General features: G+C 46.0%; 1 protein-coding gene across 1 annotated transcript in view; it reads left to right on the top strand.

Moving 5' to 3' along the window:
* The window catches only part of TGFBRAP1 (transforming growth factor beta receptor associated protein 1), a 221629-nt gene that overhangs the window by 44356 nt on the left and 156724 nt on the right, over positions 1-20549 (top strand). Inside the window, exons 5-6 of the mRNA XM_069204446.1 lie at positions 1371-1712; positions 12823-12880. Coding sequence (XP_069060547.1) covers positions 1371-1712; positions 12823-12880 — 400 coding nt within the window. The remainder of the gene's footprint in view (positions 1-1370; positions 1713-12822; positions 12881-20549) is intronic.

Below are 20549 nucleotides of genomic sequence, written 5' to 3'. Positions count from 1 at the left end.
CAATTTGCCTTTTGTCCTTAACAGATGGCTTTTAACATTTTTCACTTCTTATACATCATGTAAGAAAGGCATTGGGAGAAGTGCAGGGAGTGATGACCCCCACTCTTTCATGTAACGCCTTCTTTCAAAATAGTGGTGATCATCAAGGGTTGCTCCAAAGGCAAACTTTATTATCCCTTTCAATATTAATAATTTCTTTCCTGATAAGCTGTAAGGTATCTCACCAAAATCTGACTCAATGTAAGTACTTGGAAATAACATGATAGACCTTTGGTTATCTTTGACTGCTTGCCTTTAATAATTGGAGCAGTGCTTACCTACGAAAGTAAACAACTTTCAGACAAGCTTGAATCCAGCAATCAGACTGAAAAAGTAAAGGGGAAACAACTTTAACTTCTTTATTGTGCCTTTCAATTGTAGGACTACTATCCACTGGCACTATCCCCCAAGTTTTTTTAATTCTTTTTTTATTGTTTTGGTCTTTCCCTTAGCATGAGTATAAATTGTAAGATACTTCTCTGAAAGACTGCCAAGCTCCATACCTCCCTGCCAAAAATGCCATTCTGACTTTTACTCAGCCTTTAATCTTCTGCTATCATTTGCAGGGCTTCATAGCATTTAGCCTTTTGAGTACAGATTTTCCAGGGTTATATTTTCACAGCTCATATAATAATTTCTTATTGTCACACTGTGTACATTATTTAACCAAAAGATGATTTGTATTTAGTAATAGTAGGATGTTTCTTCTTCAAATTATAATGTTCTTCTCAGTAGTTCCATAAAGGTTTCTACACTGAGCTCTTTAATTCTGGCCTGGAACTTCATTAGTTATTTCAGACTTTGGAACCTGTGCCAAGCTACATTTTACTGTTTGTATAGTTTGTCTTTTTTTTAAATTATGATGCTATTACTTGCATTTATTTTGTTTTTAATATGTTTTTCCCTATGCTTTACATTTGTTATCTAATGGCTTGTAGAGGCCTGAAACCAGTAATGCTTACATTTGCTGTAACCCCAAGCTTTATATGCTTCAATGTTAGACACAAAATCCACTAGATGCCATCATTAGAATTGAGTTAAGTTAAAAGTCCACCCATAGCAAATGTAAATTGCAAGGGACCTGCTTGCAATTGTTGAATCAGCAAGTTGAGTCTGAAGACTAGCCTACAGATTTGACTAGTAACCGTCTTGCTATTTGTTCATTTATTTTCATTCAGGTGATCGCTTTCAAGGGTTGTGAAAAAAAAAATGTTGTTGCCATTTTAAATAGCAAAATAGTATAGTAACAGTTGGATATCTTTAGTGTTTTTTTTTGCCTATGTATACTTTTTCTTTTTTTTACTTCATTTAGTTTGACACTGTAATTGCAGAAGCAGTCATCTTGATGTCCGTGAGCTGATCTCTCTGTACCCCTTCCTATTGCCCACGTCTTCAACATTTGCTCGCTGTCACCCTCCACTTCACGAGTATGCCGACTTGAATCAGCTGACTCAAGGGGACCAAGACAAGATTGGCAAGTGTAAAGGGTTTCTAATGAGCTACTTGAATGAGATCCGGAGTACGGAAGTGGCTAACGGCTACAAGGAAGATGTAGATACGGCCTTGCTGAAACTGTACGCCGAAGCAAACCATGAAAGTCTTCTGGATCTCCTGGTTTCTGAGAATTCCTGCCTTTTAACCGACTGTGCTGCATGGCTTGAAACACACAAAAAGTGAGTTGTATGCCATTTTCCTTTCTTTAAGCCCTCATTAATAGCATTGGGCATTTCCACAAAGAACAACATCTGTAATTAGACCACTTGGCATATTCAAACAGTAATGACCTGCAGTTCCATCTCAAATTATTTTTAAGCTCTCATTCAACATGTGCTTATTGTAGTGGTATATCCAGTTCCCTTCCTCCAGAATCATATGATAATCTGCCTTATTGCCAAGTTGTAAGATCATCTGCTGCACAGCAAGAGGTTAAATATTTTAATAGGAGTTACACGTACATAAGCTTTGTCAATGATGATACTCATACAGAAAGTACATTAAAAAAGGGTATATTATACAAACATTTTTGGCTGAAAAACAGATTTCTATTTGGAATTGTATTTGGAAAAGAGTAAGAAAACATTTAATTTACATACTCTTACAGAATGCACGCTTAGCATATGTTAAGTGGGTGTGTGTAGTTACAAGAAAATAGTTTTCTGTTATAAGAAATCTGAATTTTGAGTTAATTGACTTAGATGTATTGATGAGAATTGTGACTGAGCTCTTGCATTGCTCAACTCATATGACCCAAATAGTTAACCAGGTTTCCATAATGAATCCTAGACTCACCATTGGTAGCTTAGTAAAGCAGCATAGGTTTCCTCAAACAAATTCTGGGTAGTATGTGGACTGTAGTGGTAATAAAACATCAAGTATTCCGATCATGATGCAGTGTGTTAAAAAGTCCAAAACTAAGTCAGTTAAAAAGACAAAATTTGGATAAAACCTGTCAAGACACGCAGGAGGAAATCTGGATAAATTAGGTGTGAGGGCTGTTGTAAGAGTATCAGAAGTAAACAATAACAATAGCCAAAAATAGCCCAAGTTAAACTAGGATTCAAGATAATTTGAAGAACAGTTTGAGTTTAAATCGGCAGGCTAAGCCATGCTGTCCCACCCATTGAAGTTGTATTGAGTTCCTAGTGAGCCTACTGGAAGTTTAGGGAGAATAAAATAATTGGTTTAACAGTGTGCATTCGCCTTTTGGAGAAACTGAACAGAAAATGTGATGACATAGTAATTGACACTCTGGTCTGATGAACCTATGGGGAAGCATCGACTAACAATTAGTCTAGCTATGAGTGTGGGTGATTGAAGCAGGTTTGATCCAATAGGCAAGTTGTTTAATTACTGTGGTTATCAGTGATGCTGTGCAAAAGCCTTCCACCAAGTCCAGCTTCCACCTGCTTCTGTGCTTTAGTGCAGGTTTGTCAAGCTTGACTTGGCAGACACACCAGCATGACATAGAAGGGTCTTTGCGGCTTAAGGATTCAGATTTCTATGGCTAACTTGTAAGATATACTGTGCAATTTGCCATTATTCTGATGGATACAACTACCTGTGGATTCCTCACCTTATGAATTCGATCCTTGCGCCAGCATCCGACGGAAAGTCTTCTTCCTAGCTGTCTACGTCGACGAGGACGTCATAATGGCACGGCTCCACGTGACTCCGTCGGACGTCAGCGTGCCAATAAGAGGTCGGCGTACTAACGTCAGTTTTTCCTTTTTCTGTGCATTCGACTTCAACGGTTTTCTTCCTGGCCCGTTGGTTACTGTAGCGATCTTGTGAAGTTACAGTGTCGCCTCCGAAGAAGTCCGGTTTTAAGCCGTGTAGGGAATGCGGAGGTCAGATGTCAGTGCCGACCCCCATTCGGATTGTATTTGGTGTTTGAGCTCTGAGCATGATGTGGAAGGCTGTTCTTCGTGCCAGAGCATGAATCCGAAAGCTCTGAAGGAACGAGAAGCGAAGCTCTTCTTGGCCAAGGCAAAGAAGAAGGAACACAAGAAGGTTTCTTCCCATGCTTCTCCCAAAAAACATAAGAAGCGGCGTCATCATGACTCTCGGCGCCGTCATGACTCTCGGCGCCGTTCGGAGCGGAGTCGATCGAGGAGTCGTTCGAGGTCTCGTTCGCCACGGCGCCAGAAGACGTGGGAGATGAGTCCTACGGTTACGCCTCAGCCGGAGAGTCCGAGGTTGTCACTGGCGCCTTCAGTCTATGAGGTCACTCAAGATAGTCCTCGTTTCTCACCGGCGCCGAGGGATCCTGATGTTCCCCAGACGTCTACACAGCAATACCCAGCGTTCCCGACTCCAGGGACGGATACAGCCGCATTTTTGAATACGATGTATGCTGTGTTTCAAGCCATGGCCCCTGCTGGTGCACCGGCGGGTCCCACGGGGCCATTGGCATTCAATTTGGGCTCGCCGGTGTCGTACAGGGCTGCTCCATTCATGCCCTTCTGCCCTTCAGAGCCTGGTGGTCCGGCGCCGGGAGTTTCCCCTGGCAGGAGTGCTTCGCCTGGGACCGTGGATCCGTCGGCTTCTCGTCCGACTCCTTCTCCACGCCATCCGGCGTCATTGGTAGCCTCTTCCAGACCGGCTTCATCTCCTTCTGCACATTCGGCGTCGAGGAGGTGATCGGCCGACTTCGGGCCGGCTCCGGCTCCGGCGCCGGTTGAATCCAGGGGTCTTCCGGAACCAACTCAAGGTCTGAGATCATCGGCGTTGATGGAGTCCTTGTCGACGCCGGCTCTGGAAACCCATTTAAGATCTCGGAGGAAGGCGTTGAGGCTTCTGGAGGAAGAGGAGTACTGAAGGCTTGAGGAAGGTGAGATGGAGCCTTCTGATGATTTTCAAGGACTTGCCACTGCAAGTGGCTTGGATACTTCCCCGGAGTGGGACATTGCTTCCCCGGGGCAGTTTACTGAGGAGGCCTCCTCTTTCCATGCTGTGGTGAGGAAGGCGGCTGACTATCTAGATTTGCCTTTGTCCTCGGCAGAAGTCAAGACTAATCTGCTCACGGAGGTTCTTCATCCTTCTTCCTCCAGTGCTGACCCCTTGTTGCCTTTTAATGAGGCGTTGTCTGAGCCTATTATGGACCTGTGGAAGAAGCCGGTGACTTCTCCTGCGGTGAACAGGGCAGTGGCGAGAAGGCATAGGAGTGCCCCAGGAGATCCATCATTTCTATCTCGTCACCCGATTCCGGAGAGTTGGGTGGTTCAGGCATCATGTTCTGCGAAATCTGCCCCTGGTACATTCCCTGGTGTTCCATCAGACAGAGAATCCAAGAGGATGGAGCAATCCTCGAAGAAAATGTTCTCTTCTTGCAGCATGGCCCTGAAAGCTACCAATTCCACTTGTGTGCTAGGCAGATACATTCATGCCCTGATGGACTCTGCGAAGGAGATGGCAAAAGATCTGCCACAGGAAGTGCGAAAATCTTTTGGGGCCCTTTTCTTGGATACGCAAGCGGCTGCACAGCAGATTATTCAATCTGGCCTGGATACTACGGATTCTATAGCCAGGGCCATGGGAACATCGGTGGCTACGAGAAGGCATGCCTGGCTAAGGTCTTCGGGTTTCTCGTCGGATGTACAATCCACGTTAATGGACCTTCCATTTGATGGGGAAAAGCTGTTTGGGGACAAGGCAGATTCTGCCCTTGAACGGTTTAAGGACTGTCGGGCTACAGCTAAGTCCCTGGGTTTGCAGACTCCTTCTGCTGCTATGTTCAGGCCATTTAGTAGGTTTCGAGGGTTTGCTAGAGGTTCTGCCTTTCGTAGGTCTCAATCTTATGCCCAACAACCTGTCAACCCGCCCTATCGTGCCTTCAGGGGGCGAGGTAGGGGCAGGGCTAGAGGTCCAGCCCAGCAGCTCTCTTCTTCTTCATCCTCCTCGGGTGGACAGCATCAGAAGCAGCCCTAGTTTTCCCCACTTTATCAGTCACGCTTCTCCTGTAGGAGGAAGATTGAGTCTTTTTCAGCAGCAATGGAGGTCAATTACAACAGACTCATGGGTGCTAGGAATTGTGGAAAAGGGCTATGCTCTCCCCTTTCAGGAGTTTCCTCCTCCCTTCCCTCCCCGTCCCTCCTTTTGTTCAGAAGAACATCTTCTGTTGTTGCAACAGGAGGTTGTAGTCATGTTGGCAAAGGGCGCTATAGAGTTGGTACCGTTGCAGGAAATGGGTCAGGGGTGTTATTCAAGGTATTTCCTGATTCCCAAAGTGGACGGTCGTTTAAGGCCGATCCTAGACTTGAGGATTTTGAATTTGTTCCTCAAGCAAGAAAAATTCAAAATGCTGACCCTAGCGCAGGTGCTGTTGGCGTTGAACGAAGGAGACTGGATGGTGTCTGTCGATTTGCAGGACGCGTACTTTCACGTTCCCATATTCAAGTCGCACAGGAAGTATCTCCGTTTTGTGCTCGGATTGCAGCATTACCAGTTCGCGGTCCTTCCGTTTGGTCTTACTTCAGCACCTCGGGTCTTCACGAAGGTGATGGCAGTTGTTGCAGCACATCTCAGAAAGAGGGAGGTAGCGGTTTTTCCCTACCTGGACGATTGGTTGATCAAAGCCAAGTCTCCAGAGATTGTGTTGTCTCATCTGCGAATGACAACGCAGTTGTTGTTCGATCTGGGTTTTTCGGTGAACGTACCCAAATCTCACCTGGAGCCCTCTCAATGCCTCCTGTTCATAGGGGCAGTATTGGACACAACAAGGTTTCATGCCTACCCCCCGCCTCAGCGGGTGCGGGACATTCAGGCACTGATTCCTTTGTTTCAAAGAGGAGCGGCAGTTCCAGTCCTCAAAGTCTTACGCCTGCTAGGTCTGTTTGCTTCTTGCATTCTGTTGGTCACTCATGCTCGCTGGCATATGAGGGCTCTTCAGTGGTGTCTCCGCAGACAGTGGTTCCAGCACAAAGGGGATCTCAGGAATTCAATAAAGATCTTCAGGGACGCTGTAGCGGATCTTCATTGGTGGTCAGTGGACGGCAACCTTTCCCAAGGGAAACCGTTTTCACTACCACTTCCGGTGGCCACAGTGATATCGGATACCTCCACTCTAGGGTGGGGAGCTCATCTGGGGGACCTGGAGATCAAGGGTCGTTGGTCTTCAGTGGAACAGATGTTGCATATCATTCTGTTGGAATTGCGGGCTGTACGTTTGGCGCTCCAGGCCTTCCTACCTTCCCTTCGCGGTCAGTCAGTTCAGATCCTGACGTACAACACTACAGCGATGTGGTATATAGACAAGCAAGGAGGAGTGGGGTCGTATCTTCTTTGCCGAGAAGCCCTACGACTCTGGTCCTGGGCTCAGGACCATCAGATTTGCTTAATAGCAAATCATTTGGCCGGAGTGTTGAATGTATGTGCGGACGTTCTCAGTCGTCACTTCTCATTAGATCACGAGTGGCGTCTCCATCCGGATGTAGTCCTCCACATCTTCGAGATGTGGGGTACTCCTCAGGTGGATTTATTTGCCACTCAGGAGAACGCGCATTGCCCGTTGTTCGGCAGCCTCCAGTATCCGATGCAAGGGGCGTTGGGGGACGCGTTTCAGATGTCCTTGAGCGGCCAGTTGCTTTACGCGTCCCCCCCCCCCCCCACATACCCTTGATTCCTCGGGTTTTGAGGAAGGTTCGTCAAGACCGGGCCCAAGTCATATTGGTAGCACCGGACTGGCCGAGAAGGGTATGGTATACAGACCTACTTCAACTCTCTCATTGCCCTCCGCTCCGTCTCCCGCTCAGGGCAGATCTCCTCTCTCAATCGCAGGGGCAGGTTCTACACCCCCACCTCCAGAGCCTGCACCTTCATGCCTGGAGATTGAACGGGGCAACCGGAGTTCCTTTTCTCTCCCACCGGATGTAGTGGATGTTATACTATCGGCCAGGCGACACTCCACTAAGTCTATTTATGCCGGAAGGTGGGCAAAATTTGTGTTGTGGTGTGGAGAGAACCAAAAAGATCCTTTAAAGGCCCATCTTTCAGATGTACTCTTGTTTGTTCTCGGTTTGGCGAAGAAAGGCTGTGCTATAGCTACAGTTAAGGGTTATTTGGCAGCTCTGTCGGCGTTTCTTTGCCTTCCGGATCAGCCATCTTTATTCAAGTCTCCCATTGTACACAGGTTCCTTAAGGGTTTGGTGAATAGCTTTCCTCCTACTCCTTTTCTCATGCCTCAGTGGGACTTAAATCTTGTTTTAACATTTTTAATGGGTTCGACTTTCAAGCCCATGCATTCATGTCCATTGAGATATTACACTTCAAGACTGTTTTCTTGATCACGATTACTTCTGCTAGAAGGATTGGTGAGCTTCAGGCGCTCTCCGTTAAGCCTCCTTTCACTGTGTTTTTCCCTGATAAAGTGGTTCTAAAAACCAGGGCTGCTTTTCTGCCGAAAGTTGTCACCCCTTTTCATTTAGGGCAGAACATCACTCTTCCCGCCTTTTACCCTCCTCCCCACCCGTCAAAAGAAGAAGAGAGACTCCATAGGTTGGATCCTAGGAGGGCCCTGAGTTTTTATCTTGAAAGAACTAAAGACTAGTTTGGATGAGCAACTGTTTGTTGGGTATGCTGGTCAACAAAAAGGCAGAGCTGTACAGAAAAGGACACTCTCCAGGTGGGTCATCTTGTGTATCAAGATCTGTTACTCTTTGGCAAAAAAGGTCCCTCCTGAAGGTATCAGGTCCCACTCTACTAGAGCTAAGAAGCTAAATCTGCATCCTCGGCTCTGGCGAGGGGAGTTCCATTGATAGAAATATGTAAAGCGGCAACTTGGGCGTCCCTCCATACTTTCGTGAAACATTACTGTTTAGACTCCGAGATGAGGAGGGACGGTCACTTTGCTCGCTCGGTATTGCAAGATTTCTTAGTGTAATCAGGTGAGCACCCACCACCGAGTGCGGTACTGCTTGGGACTCTATTCATAAGGTGAGGAATCCACAGGTAGTTGTATCCATCAGAAGAACAAGTTACTTACCTTCGGTAATGCTTTTTCTGGTGGATACACTGACTACCTGTGGATTCCTCACGGTCCCTCCTGCCTCCCCGTTACCTGCCTGGTTACACTTTTATCTTGCAGTATTTAGCTTTATATTTATATAAATGAAAGTGTGTATATGTGTATATATATATATATATATATATATATATATATATATATATATATATGTATATAGTGACATTTTTCTATTTATTTTGTATATTTATGTATCCCAGCTTTCAATAAGAATGGATTATTTAAATGATCAAGGTTTTTGTGTGTGTATATCTTTCTATATTATTTATAAATTTTCATGGTCGGTTTACTCCTACTTGCTTTAAAGGCACGAAAAAAGTGAGGTGAAACTGACGTTAGTACGCCGACGGGGACCTCTTATTGGCACGCTGACGTCAGACGGAGTCACGTGGAGCCGTGCCATTATGACGTCCTCGTCGACGTAGACATCTAGGAAGAAGACTTTCCGCCGGATGCTGGCGCAAGGATCGAATTCATAAGGTGAGGAATCCACAGGTAGTCAGTGTATCCACCAGAAAAAGCGTTACCGAAGGTAAGTAACTTGTTCTTTTGGGATTGTTCGATTCAACTACGACCCTTTTAGCTGCCTCTCTGGACACAGGCTCTGGTGCTTACCATAGGCAAGGTTTCTGTGGTCCCCTCAGACTCGCAGGTGCAGTTTTCTTCTAGACAAGACATACTTTTCAACACACAAACTTCTTTCAGGAGATGGTTTCAAATATCCCTGCGGACCCAGAGTCATGGAAACTCTGAGTCATCCATCAGTTCTGTTCTTGAATACTGAAGGCATAACTTCAAGTTTAGCTCTGGAGACAATATGCACCAATACCCTGGTAGGCAGTCAAGTATTTTATGCAGGCAAGCTATTTTTGCTTGGGCCCAGATAAGGTCTGTCTTTTATAGGATAACTTTACTGTTACTGGTAATCTGTGATCCATTCATAATGCAACTGCATTGTTTCTCTACTATTATTTCCAAAAGTGATGCACTTCCTCCTCTATGAATGTGCCTTGTGCCAGGAAGTCTCAGATTTTGATGGACCTGAAAACCATGGTAGCGAAACCTTGTTCCAGATGTACAAAGCAGAACTCATGTTTGCCTCCCGCTACTTTCAGAACTTGTCCGTGGTTTCCACATGAAAATGGCACCAGAAAGTCACTTTACATTGTGCAGTGAAAGAAGATGTATGTTGCTATACCTTTTCATCTTCAAATGTATTCCCGCCGGATCCAGAACCGTCCCTCCTTGTCATCCTGTATTTTCTGTGAGATAACTATGAAGTGCCAGCTTGTGAAAATCAGTTATGAAGTGTAAACTAAGGATGATTTGAGATAGAAATGTGCAAGTCATTGGTATGCACTGTATCCGGGCATAAACAGAATATTATATCTCATATTTGTTATAGGAGTACAGTATCACTGAAATGTAAGATGATCATTGGTCATTTCTGCTCAGGTTACCCACAGGCTGCAAGTTTAATTTTGATAGCATGTTTAACTAAAAGTACAAATTAAATGTTGCATTACATTTTAAATATGAGTATGCATGTGAAGCATAGTCTGTGAGGAGAATATGCAGTCTAAACTGCATACTATACTTTAAGAATCAGTTGGGTAGGTCGGTCCTTCACTACTACTTCTAAAACCCATAACCTCGGGTTGAAAATGCACACAGACAAAAGACGTATCCACAGTGGCTCTTCTGGTAATATAGGTAAAAAAAGCAACTTGTAAACAACCTGTGCAGATAGCTAAATCAGTGGGTAACATCTGCAGTAGGGGTAAAAAAAAAAAACTTGTATCTACAGCTAAATGACTACAGCAACTGGCTAAAAAGATGGATTTCTTCAAAGTCCCTGTATTAAAATGTAATGTAACACCTGTCATTGCCTCTCCTTTGCTTTATGCAGTTGGAAACCTCATTATGCAGGATGAACCATCCTCTCTGCAGTATCTTTCTCTGCCCTATTCAAGTGTGCTCACCATCATACCAGAGGTAGTGTGGCACCTGCTTATGGCATTTTTCATCTGCTCTGAATAAAGTTAGCAAGAGTGCAAAGTTGGTATCTGAGCTGTGTCAGTTCTGCTTCAGACAGCCTTTGTGATCCCCAATCTCTGCACTTGTCATCAGTACCAGACACCCAGACCCCGCCATTGCTGAGGTACATATGATCTGTGGAGAGTTGTGAGTTGACCTCTTTATATCCATAAATGCTAAGATGGAATCTTGCAAGACGCTGAGAGAGATTGTCATAACTAAGGGTCAGTTGGTTACTCATAGGACCCAGAGTAATTTCTAAGAGTCTTTAGTAGACTCTTTAGTTTAGTTTGCTTAGTTTGGTGCCTCCCTTCCTTGAGCTGAAAAGTCTTTGGACCTTCACCGTCAACAATCTTTGGGCCCTTGTGACAAGGAATCATCCGTTGCTTGTTCTCGTAATATTTCAGTGTCTCTGCTGCATATCCATGAGGTATCCAAACCAAATAAATCCCCTAGACCACGCCATTCTTCTTTTCAAATGCATTGCATTTTTCCTTAAAGAAAAGGGGCTGCATTGAAAAAAATTGCTTTATTGAAAAGCAGTCACAGATATGGTGGTCTGCTGAGCCCAGCAGGCCACCATCCCTGTGAGTGCAGCCATTCCCAATGGGGTCGCAAATTGCGACCTACCTCATGAATATTAATGCAGTACTTAATTTGCAACATCATTGGAAATCGCTAAATGTGTCTGAGAAACACTTGTACATTTCATTTTGTGAGTCTCTAATTGTGAGTGTTTTAATGCACTGCATTCAGTGGTTTCTCTTTTTATATAGTGTTGTCGAAAAAGGCCTTCCTGTGCTGACCTGCAAGTGCCTTTCTGCAATGTTGTTCTGCGAATTAGGAACATCATATAATGGGATTTTCATTTCTAAATGTTTTTGGGTAAAGTTATTTCTCCCTGTGGTCATTGTTGATAGTTTGTTATGATGTTGTCTGCTCTTTTGATGGTTGCCATAAAACAGTATGTTCCTCTGGCTGTGTAGGCCACTAGTGCCACCTTCCACATTTAAGGGGGCCCATTATCTGAGACTTCAGATTTTTAATATTCCTCCTGGCAACACAAAAGGACACATACATCATAGAGTTAGATAAGATTTTCTATAGCTGCTGTGGGAGGAATCTGGAGGTTAGTGTGCCAGATTCAGGTTAGACAGGCTTCGTTCTTGTCTGTTCTTAGCTGTGTCACACTTTCCACTGCCAATGCTCTCTTGTCATAGAGCCCTTAGGGTTTGATATGAACAAAGGCTTTGAGAAAAACAAAAATAGAGGAAACACACTGCATGAGATGTGGCTATTCACAGACAGAGCACTAGTTCAAAAAGGGGCAGAGGGTTTGCATCCTACACCCGTCCTTTCAAAACTGTGATATTTCTTTTGTCTTTTTTTTCTATTACCAATAAATATAATCAACACCACTGTGGAGATAGTCACATCACTTATGGTTCTCACAATAGAAGCTTATCTGTTGGAGGTTGTACAGCAGCATGATGTTCTGCACATAGTTTCATGTCACACTATCGTAGATCGAAGAGACTTTTATTTTTCATATTTCCCTCTGCGGTTATCCATATTTTTCTTTCTTATCTTAGTGCTATTTGTCCATATTTATTATGGTGGGTGAAGACAATAAGTGGCAGTATAGTTCTACCTTTATTTGCTGTCTTTAAGACGTTGGTGCACTAGGTGGCAGTGTGCCATAAATGTATTTAACTACCTGACAATCTTTTCCTTGTAGTTCTAATAAGTGCAAATACTACTATAGCGTCATTACATAACCTAATTCTTCACTTTTTATCTTCAGCTGTCAATATATACAGGGCTGTTAATGTGGTAGTCGTGATTCCAAATGTAGACAATCTCTGAATGGAGACCTTATTTCTGCATTTCTCTGATTACAAAAATAAATGCAGAGGAGGGAATCCAATTGTTTTCTGTCTGTTTATATTAATTCACTCAAAATAATAAGCTTGGACAATAAATAAATAAAGTCTCCGGTTCATGCTGACAGAATGGTAAACTCATTGAATTGTACTTTCCCACAGTAGATTGAGTATTGACATAGTTCTTGACAAACATGTTTCTTAATGCAATTGTCCTAGGGAAATATATTTTATTTTCTCCTCTCTTGAAATATGCAATTCACAGCTTGAAAGTGTTTTGATTCCTTTGCAAACTAACCTTTCGACTGTACTGATTTTATGCTTTTTTTCCTTGCTGTCATTTAGGTACTATGCACTTGGGCTTCTGTATCATTACAATAGTCAGGATGCTGCTGCACTCCAGGTTAGTTTATTATTTTTTTAAATGGAAAATCTATCTATTTGTGCATAGAAAACGATTATAATATATTTAAGTGGTTCAAAAATAAAATTAGAGGATACAACTGAAACAACCCCTTCATAAATAAACCATTGATGCTTAGACTTGTGCATAGGAAGTAGTCTTGTAGCATTCCTTTTTGAAATTGAGTCCAGGTTAAAAAAAAAAAAACATGTATAACCATAAAGAAGAGTTAGTAACTTTTTATGTATTTGTATATCCGGCCTTGTCATTGCAGAATTTGCTAAGCTCTGTTATGTAAACAAAAATCTGCCAGCACATCCTGTTTTTCTCCTACATTCCTCTGTGCTTATGTGGGCACTTACCAACCAGTTAGATGGTGTTCATTTTTTCATTTTTTATACATTACCTGTAAACTCAGTGAGAGATCAGATCCAGGCTGCTGTCTCTTAAAGCTCAAGTGATTTGTAATTGTCTTAGAGCCAGGAACTTAAAATCACAGTGGTTCACCTACAGATGTTCAAAATGCAGAGACTGACTGCAGAAAATGTCTTTCACAAACCGCTTTATTTATGTTCCCTATTATTAAAGACTTGCTTGAAGGCATTAAACAGGGGTTCTCACCAGTAAGGAAGCCACTTCTCTTTGCAATGCCAATGTGGATCTTGCGAAATTGTGTTCCCCTTTTTGAACTTACTCATATGAGCATCTTGCAGCATACATAGTGGATGCCTCCTTTATTATTAGCTGTCAAATCTGCAAGCAGGTTCAGTGAAATTGTAGCTTTTAGTACCTACCACCACTACGCAGTCTTCTGTAAGGGCAAGGTTGTCATGAAGGCACATCCACGTTTTCTTCCCAAGTCCCTGTGTGATTTTCACTAATCAGATTACTTCTCTTACCATATTTTTCAAAATACTCCCACTCCAGTTGAATGATCTTTACATGATCTTTACATGCTATTGAAGGAGGGTTTTTAAACATTTACCTTAATTAGACAAAAGACCTCCATAGGTCTGACTATCTGGTAAACTGTGGACCCATTTTGTGCAGGTTTGGTCATCTCAAAGCAGTCCATTTCAAGCTGGGTTGTCTCTTGTACAGCAGGCCTAAACAAATCTACTCACCCACTTGCTACGGCGAGTCATATTTTATCAGGTCGAGCTATTTATAGGACCTACTCCCCCCTTCTGATGAGTTGAAAAAACATGTGTTCTTTTCAGTCAAAAAGTGAAGGAGCAATAAAGACACCTTTAAATCTTATTCTTAACTTGTCACATTTGCTCTGTGTTCAGAGACAGAGGTCAAAAGTCAGTTTGACTTCTTACAGTTACTTTTCCTTCTGACTGCTGAGTTTCAGGATTTTGTAAGTTGAGCTGTCTGATCTGCTGTACAAAGAATGTGAAGTGAAAGACTGTAGGGTGTCAGATTTTTCCTAACATACAGCATTTAATAACTAAGGTCCTCATTACAAGTGTTGCGGTCCAAGGACCGCCACACTCCCGTTGACGGTCAGACTGCCGAACTCCAGGCTGTCCAACGACCCAATTACGACTTAGGCGGGCGGACCCACCTAACGACCGCGGTCCCTGCCAGGATCACAGATCGCAATCTGGTGACTGCTGTCGGGCTTGTAAATATCCTGATTACAGCCCCACTTTCTGCCAGCCTTTTCATGGTGGGGTCCCGCCATTAAAAAGGCTGATGGAAAGCCAGTGCCAGGGGCCACATGGGTGCCCCTGCAACTGCCTTTGCCCATGCTTTGTAAACAGTGCACATTTAAAGGGTGCTGGACGCCCCCCCTCCCCCGTGCTACGATAGAGCATCCTTAAGTAGCCGAACCTATATCATAGCATGGTTCCTGCTGGACTGACCAGCGGAACGCTTATTACAATGTTCCCACCGGTCAGCCCAGCTGGAACATTGTAATACAACCTGTGGTAGTGGCGTCCTACCTATGAGTTTGTTGGGAGCGTCAAACTAGTAATGAGACAGTAAGTCAACAGTACCAACATTAAAAAATATATTTCCGTAATTATGAAAGACCATTTTTTGTACTTCTTATGATACAAAAATATGTTCATGGCATGTTCATGAGCTCCGACCACGACGTCTCGACTTGCGATTCATGTCAACACATGAATCCGAAGGCCCTCAAAGAGCGTGAGGCCAAGTTATTCATGGCAAAGTCAAAGAAGAAGGAGAAACATCATAAGAAGTCTTCTTCGCCAAGGTCTCACCGGCGTCATCGAGACTCCCGGCGCCGTAGAGACTCACAACGTAATTCCAGCAAGGAGTCTCGTTCGAGGTCACCTTCGGCTCGGCGTCGGAGGACTTGGGAGGTCAGCCCCACGGTCACGCCGCATCCATCGACGCCGTTGCCCTCTCCGGCGTCACCGACTTCGCCTGGTCAGGCGTCCGTGATTGAGGTGGTGCAGCCTCTTGTGTTTTCTCCGGCGTCGCAGACGTCGAGGCCGGCGTCGGGGTCGCCCTCGATCCAGGCACCCCAGTATCCGGCTTTTCCCACTCCTGGAGCCGATAGTACCGCGTTTCTTAATGCGATGTATACCATCTTTCAGCAGATGGCTCCAGGAGCTGCTCCGGCTGGTCCTTCGGGGCCCTTGGCCTTTTCGTTGGGTGATCCTGCGCCTCTTCGGCCGGCATCCTTTATGCCCTTTCTCCCTTTTGGGAATGTGGGCTCGGCGCCGGTGCCGGCGTCGGTGGCCGCTCCGGTGGCTTCGGATGTTTCGGCCCCGGAGGTTGCCCTTCCGTCGAAGTCAGGATTTTGCCCTGTGACTCCGGTTGGTCCATCGGCTCCAAGACCTCGTCCTCCGGCTCCTACCTCGGCGCCGAAGCTGCCTGTGGCGCCGGACGCGGCGTCAGATGCTTCTGGAGATCGGCGCCGTTCTTCGACGTCGGCGGAGGCCATGTCGACTCCGCGTATCGAGGAGAGACTTCATTCGAGGAGGCGTGCTCTCCGTCTTTTAGAAGAGCAGGAGTACCAGCGAGTCTTAGAGGAGGGAGAGATTGAGGACTCTGGAGACGGACTACATGGTCTGGATACAGCCAGTGGGCTGGACACTTCCCCTGAGTGGGACCTTTCATCTCCAGGGGAATATACGGAGGAGGCTGCTTCCTTTCATGCTGTGGTGAGGAAGGCAGCAAGCTTTTTGGACCTGCCTTTGCCGGTGGCAGAGGCGAAGCAGAATTTGCTGACAGAGGTATTGCATCCGGCCTCTGCTGCAGCTGAGCCTCTCTTGCCATTTAATGAGGCTTTGCTGGATCCGGTGTTGGAGGTGTGGAAGAAGCCGGTGTCTTCCTCGGCCGTTCATAGGGCTGTGGCCAGGAGGTATCGAGCTGCACCATCTGACCCTGGCTTTCTCTCTAGACACCCTACGCCGGAGAGCTTGGTGGTGCAAGCCTCCTGTTCCTCAAAGTCAGCGCCTGGTTCCTTCCCGACGGTGCCTGGAGACAGAGACTCCAAGAAACTGGATGCGCAGTCCAAGAAAATATTTTCGTCATGCAGTTTGGCGTTGAAGGCCACCAACGCAACGTGCATTCTGGGGAGGTACATCCATGCTCTGATGGATGATATTTCGTCTTCATTTACGGAGATCCCCCAGGGTCTCTTGGATGTGGTCTCGGACGCCCAGGCTGCCGCGACCCAGATTATCCAGTCTGGGCTGGACACGACCGACTCGGTGGCCAGGGCGATGGGCACGGCTGTGGTGGCAAGAAGACAGGCCTGGCTCCGAAACTCAGGGTTTTCGGCGGATGTGCAGTCGACCCTGCTGGACCTCCCGTTTGATGGGGACAGACTGTTTGGAGCCAAGGCAGATTCGGCCTTGGAACGATTTAAGGAGAGCAGAGCCACAGCCAAATCGTTAGGACTGCAAGCTCCTTCTTCCTCTGCCTCTTCTAGATTTTTCAGGAGGTTTCGGGGATTTGGGCGTGGCTCTTCTTCCTCTTCCTTTCGGGGGAGGTTCCAGCAACCCGCCTCTTCCCTCCCCTATAGGTCATTTAGAGGGAGGGGGAGGGGTGGGGCCCGTACCAGAGGAGCCTCTCAACAGCACTCTGCCTCTTCCTCGTCCTCTGGAGGGGTGCAGCAGGGGAAGCAGCCTTAGGCTTCCACCGTTTCCCACTCACTCCTCTCCTGTAGGGGGAAGATTACAGCATTTTCTCCACAAGTGGAAGTCTATCACCACGGACACTTGGGTTCTCGGCATTGTGGGGAAAGGCTACGCCCTTCCCTTTCGGGAGTTCCCGCCCCTCATCCCGCCCCGCCCATCTTATTGTTCAGAAGAACACCTCCTGTTGCTAGAACAGGAGGTTCAAGTCCTCCTTTCAAAGGGCGCGGTAGAGTTGGTCCCAGAGCAGGAAAAGGGTTGAGGTTGTTACTCAAGATACTTCCTGATTCCCAAAAAGGATGGTCAGTTGAGACCAATCCTGGATCTGAGGATCTTGAATTGGTTCCTCAAACAGGAAAAGTTCAAGATGCTGACCCTAGCACAGGTGCTTTTGGCGTTGAACAAGGAAGATTGGATGATGTCTGTCGACTTGCAGGATGCTTACTTTCATATCCCGATACTCAAGTCACACAGGAAGTATCTCCGGTTTGTGGTAGGGTCGCAGCACTATCAGTTTGCGGTCCTCCCGTTTGGTCTTACTTCAGTACCTCGAGTCTTCACAAAGGTGATGTCAGTGGTTGCGGCGGAGCTCAGAAGGAAGGGGATAGCAGTATTCCCTTACTTGGACGACTGGTTGATCAAAGCCAAGTCCCCGGAGATTGTGTCGCATCATCTGCAGTCAACAACCCAGTTGTTGTTCGACCTGGGCTTTTCGGTGAATGTGCCCAAATCTCACCTGGAGCCCTCTCAGCGCCTCCTGTTCATAGGGGCAGTACTGGATACAACATTGAGTCGAGCCTTTCCTCCGCCTGAGCGGATTCAAGATATTCAGGAATTGGTTCCAATGTTTCGAAATGGAGCGGTAGTTCCAGTCCTCAAGGTCCTTCGTCTGCTCGGTCTGTTCGCCTCCTGCATTCTGTTGGTCACGCATGCTCGCTGGCACATGAGGGCTCTTCAGTGGTGCCTCCGAAGGCAGTGGTCTCAACACAAAGGGGATCTAGAGAGTACTGTCAAGATCTCCAGAGATGCTGCTGTGGAATTGAAGTGGTGGATTGCGGGCAACAATCTTTCACAGGGAAAGCCGTTCGCGCAGTCGCCACCAGTGGCCACGGTCATAACGGATGCTTCCACCCTAGGATGGGGAGCTCATCTGGGGGATCTGGAGATCAAAGGGCTTTGGTCTCCAGAGGAACAGGTGTTTCATATCAATCTGTTGGAGTTACGGGCTGTACGTCTGGCTCTCAAGGCCTTCCTCCCATCCCTTCGTGGTCAGTCGGTACAGGTCCTGACGGACAATACTACCACGATGTGGTACATAAACAAACAGGGAGGAGTAGGGTCGTACCTTCTCTGCAGAGAAGCTCTTCTGCTATGGTCCTGGGCAAAGGACCATCAGATTTGCTTGGTGGCAAATCATCTGGCCGGGGTCTTGAATGTACGTGCAGACAGTCTCAGTCGCCAATTCTCGGCAGACCACGAGTGGCGTCTCCATCCAGATCAAGTCTGTTTAATCTTCCAGATGTGGGGGTTTCCTCGGATAGATCTGTTTGCCACTCGGGAGAACGCGCATTGCCCGTTATTCTGCAGCCTCCAGTATCCGATGCAGGGAGCGTTGGGGGACGCGTTTCAGATAACCTGGTGCGACCAGTTGCTTTACGCGTTTCCCCCCCATACCCTTGATTCCTCGAGTGTTGAGGAAAATTCGCCAAGACCGGGCCCAAGTCATCTTAATAGCTCCGGATTGGCCAAGGAGGGTATGGTACTCCGACCTTCTCCAACTCTCACTGTGCCCTCTGCTCCGTCTCCCTCTCAGGGCAGACCTCCTCTCGCAGTCGCAGGGGCAGGTTTTACACCCCAACCTCCAGAGTCTGCACCTACATGCTTGGAGATTGAACGGGGCAACCTGAGTTCCTTCTCTCTCCCGCCTGATGTAGTGGATGTTATCTTAGCGGCCAGGCGACACTCCACTAAATCTATCTACGCTAATAGGTGGTCTAAATTTGTTGTGTGGTGTGGAGAGAGACAGATTGATCCCTTACATGCTCATCTGTCACATGTTTTGTCTTTTGCACTGTCTCTAGCGCAGAAAGGTTGTGCAGTGGCTACCATTAAGGGTTATTTGTCGGCCTTGTCAGCCTTCATTTGTCTTCCAGACCAACCATTGTTATTTAAATCCCCTATTGTTCTCAGATTCTTGAAAGGTCTTCTGAATCAATATCCTCCAAAACCATTCGTTATGCCTCAATGGGATTTGTCCTTGGTCCTGACTTTCCCTATGGGGTCCCCTTTTGAGCCTATGCATTCTTGCCCCTTAAGGTATTTGGTTATTAAAACAGTATTCCTGGTAGCTATAACATCTGCAAGGAGAGTGAGTGAGTTGCAGGCCTTATCGGTTAAACCCCCTTATATAACGTTTTATGGGGATAAGGTGGTGTTGAGGACCAAGGCTGCTTTCCTTCCGAAGGTTGTTTCACCCTTCCATTTGGCTCAGACAATCACTTTGTCCACGTTTTATCCTCCGCCTCATCCTTCAAAGGAGGAAGAAAGACTACATCGCCTGGACCCAAAAAGGGCGTTGAGCTTCTATATCGACAGAATGAAGGATATCAGGCTGGAGGATCAGCTGTTTGTCGGATACGTGGGCAAGAGGAGAGGAAAGGCAGTCCACAAGAGAACACTCTCCAGGTGGGTTGTTCTTTGCATTAAAATCTGTTACTCTTTGGCAAAGAAGGATCCGCCTGAGGGCATTAGAGCTCACTCCACCAGAGCTAAGTCGGCCTCTTCGGCCTTGGCCAGGGGTGTTCCTGTGGTCGACATCTGCAAGGCCGCAACTTGGTCGTCCCTCCACACTTATGTGAAACATTACTGTTTGGACTCTGAGGTCAGAAGGGACGGTCATTTTGCACGGTCAGTGCTGCAGGATTTCTTGGTTTGACCATTTAGGCACCCACCGCCGGGCGTGGTACTGCTTTGGGACTCTATTCATCAGGTGAGGAATCCACAGGTAGTTGTATCCATCAGAAGAACGAGTTACTTACCTTCGGTAACGACTTTTCTGGTGGATACATTAGCTACCTGTGGATTCCTCACGGTCCCACCCGCCTCCCCGTTGCCTTTTTGGTCTCTCCAAGCAATCCTTGAGTGTGCTCCTTTTGGTCTTCAAAGTTGCAATACATTTTGCATATATGATATTTGTATATATGTGTATATTTATATATAAATCTATATATATTGTGTATATACATGATTCGTATGTATAAATATATTTATTTGTTTAAAAAAAAAAAAAGAAGGTTATATTAAATCTACAGCTATTTTATTGCAATGTTGTGTGATTTACAATATTAAGAGATGTTGCTTTGCTCTTTCATTACATTGGGTTATTATTATTCTCATGCACGTAAAAAATGTTGGTACTGTCATCGGCACGTCGGCGAGGACCTCTTATTGCCTGTATGACGTCAGACGGCGTCGCGTGGGCTAGAGTGACGTCCTCGTCGACGTGCAGAGACTAGTAAGAAGATTTCCGTCGAATGCTGGCGCCA

Source organism: Pleurodeles waltl, chromosome 8, assembly GCF_031143425.1.
Source record: "Pleurodeles waltl isolate 20211129_DDA chromosome 8, aPleWal1.hap1.20221129, whole genome shotgun sequence".
Classification (NCBI taxonomy): Eukaryota; Metazoa; Chordata; class Amphibia; order Caudata; family Salamandridae; genus Pleurodeles; species Pleurodeles waltl.
The sequence above is the reverse complement of the archived record's forward strand: the minus strand, read 5'-3'. Positions and strand labels throughout refer to the sequence as shown.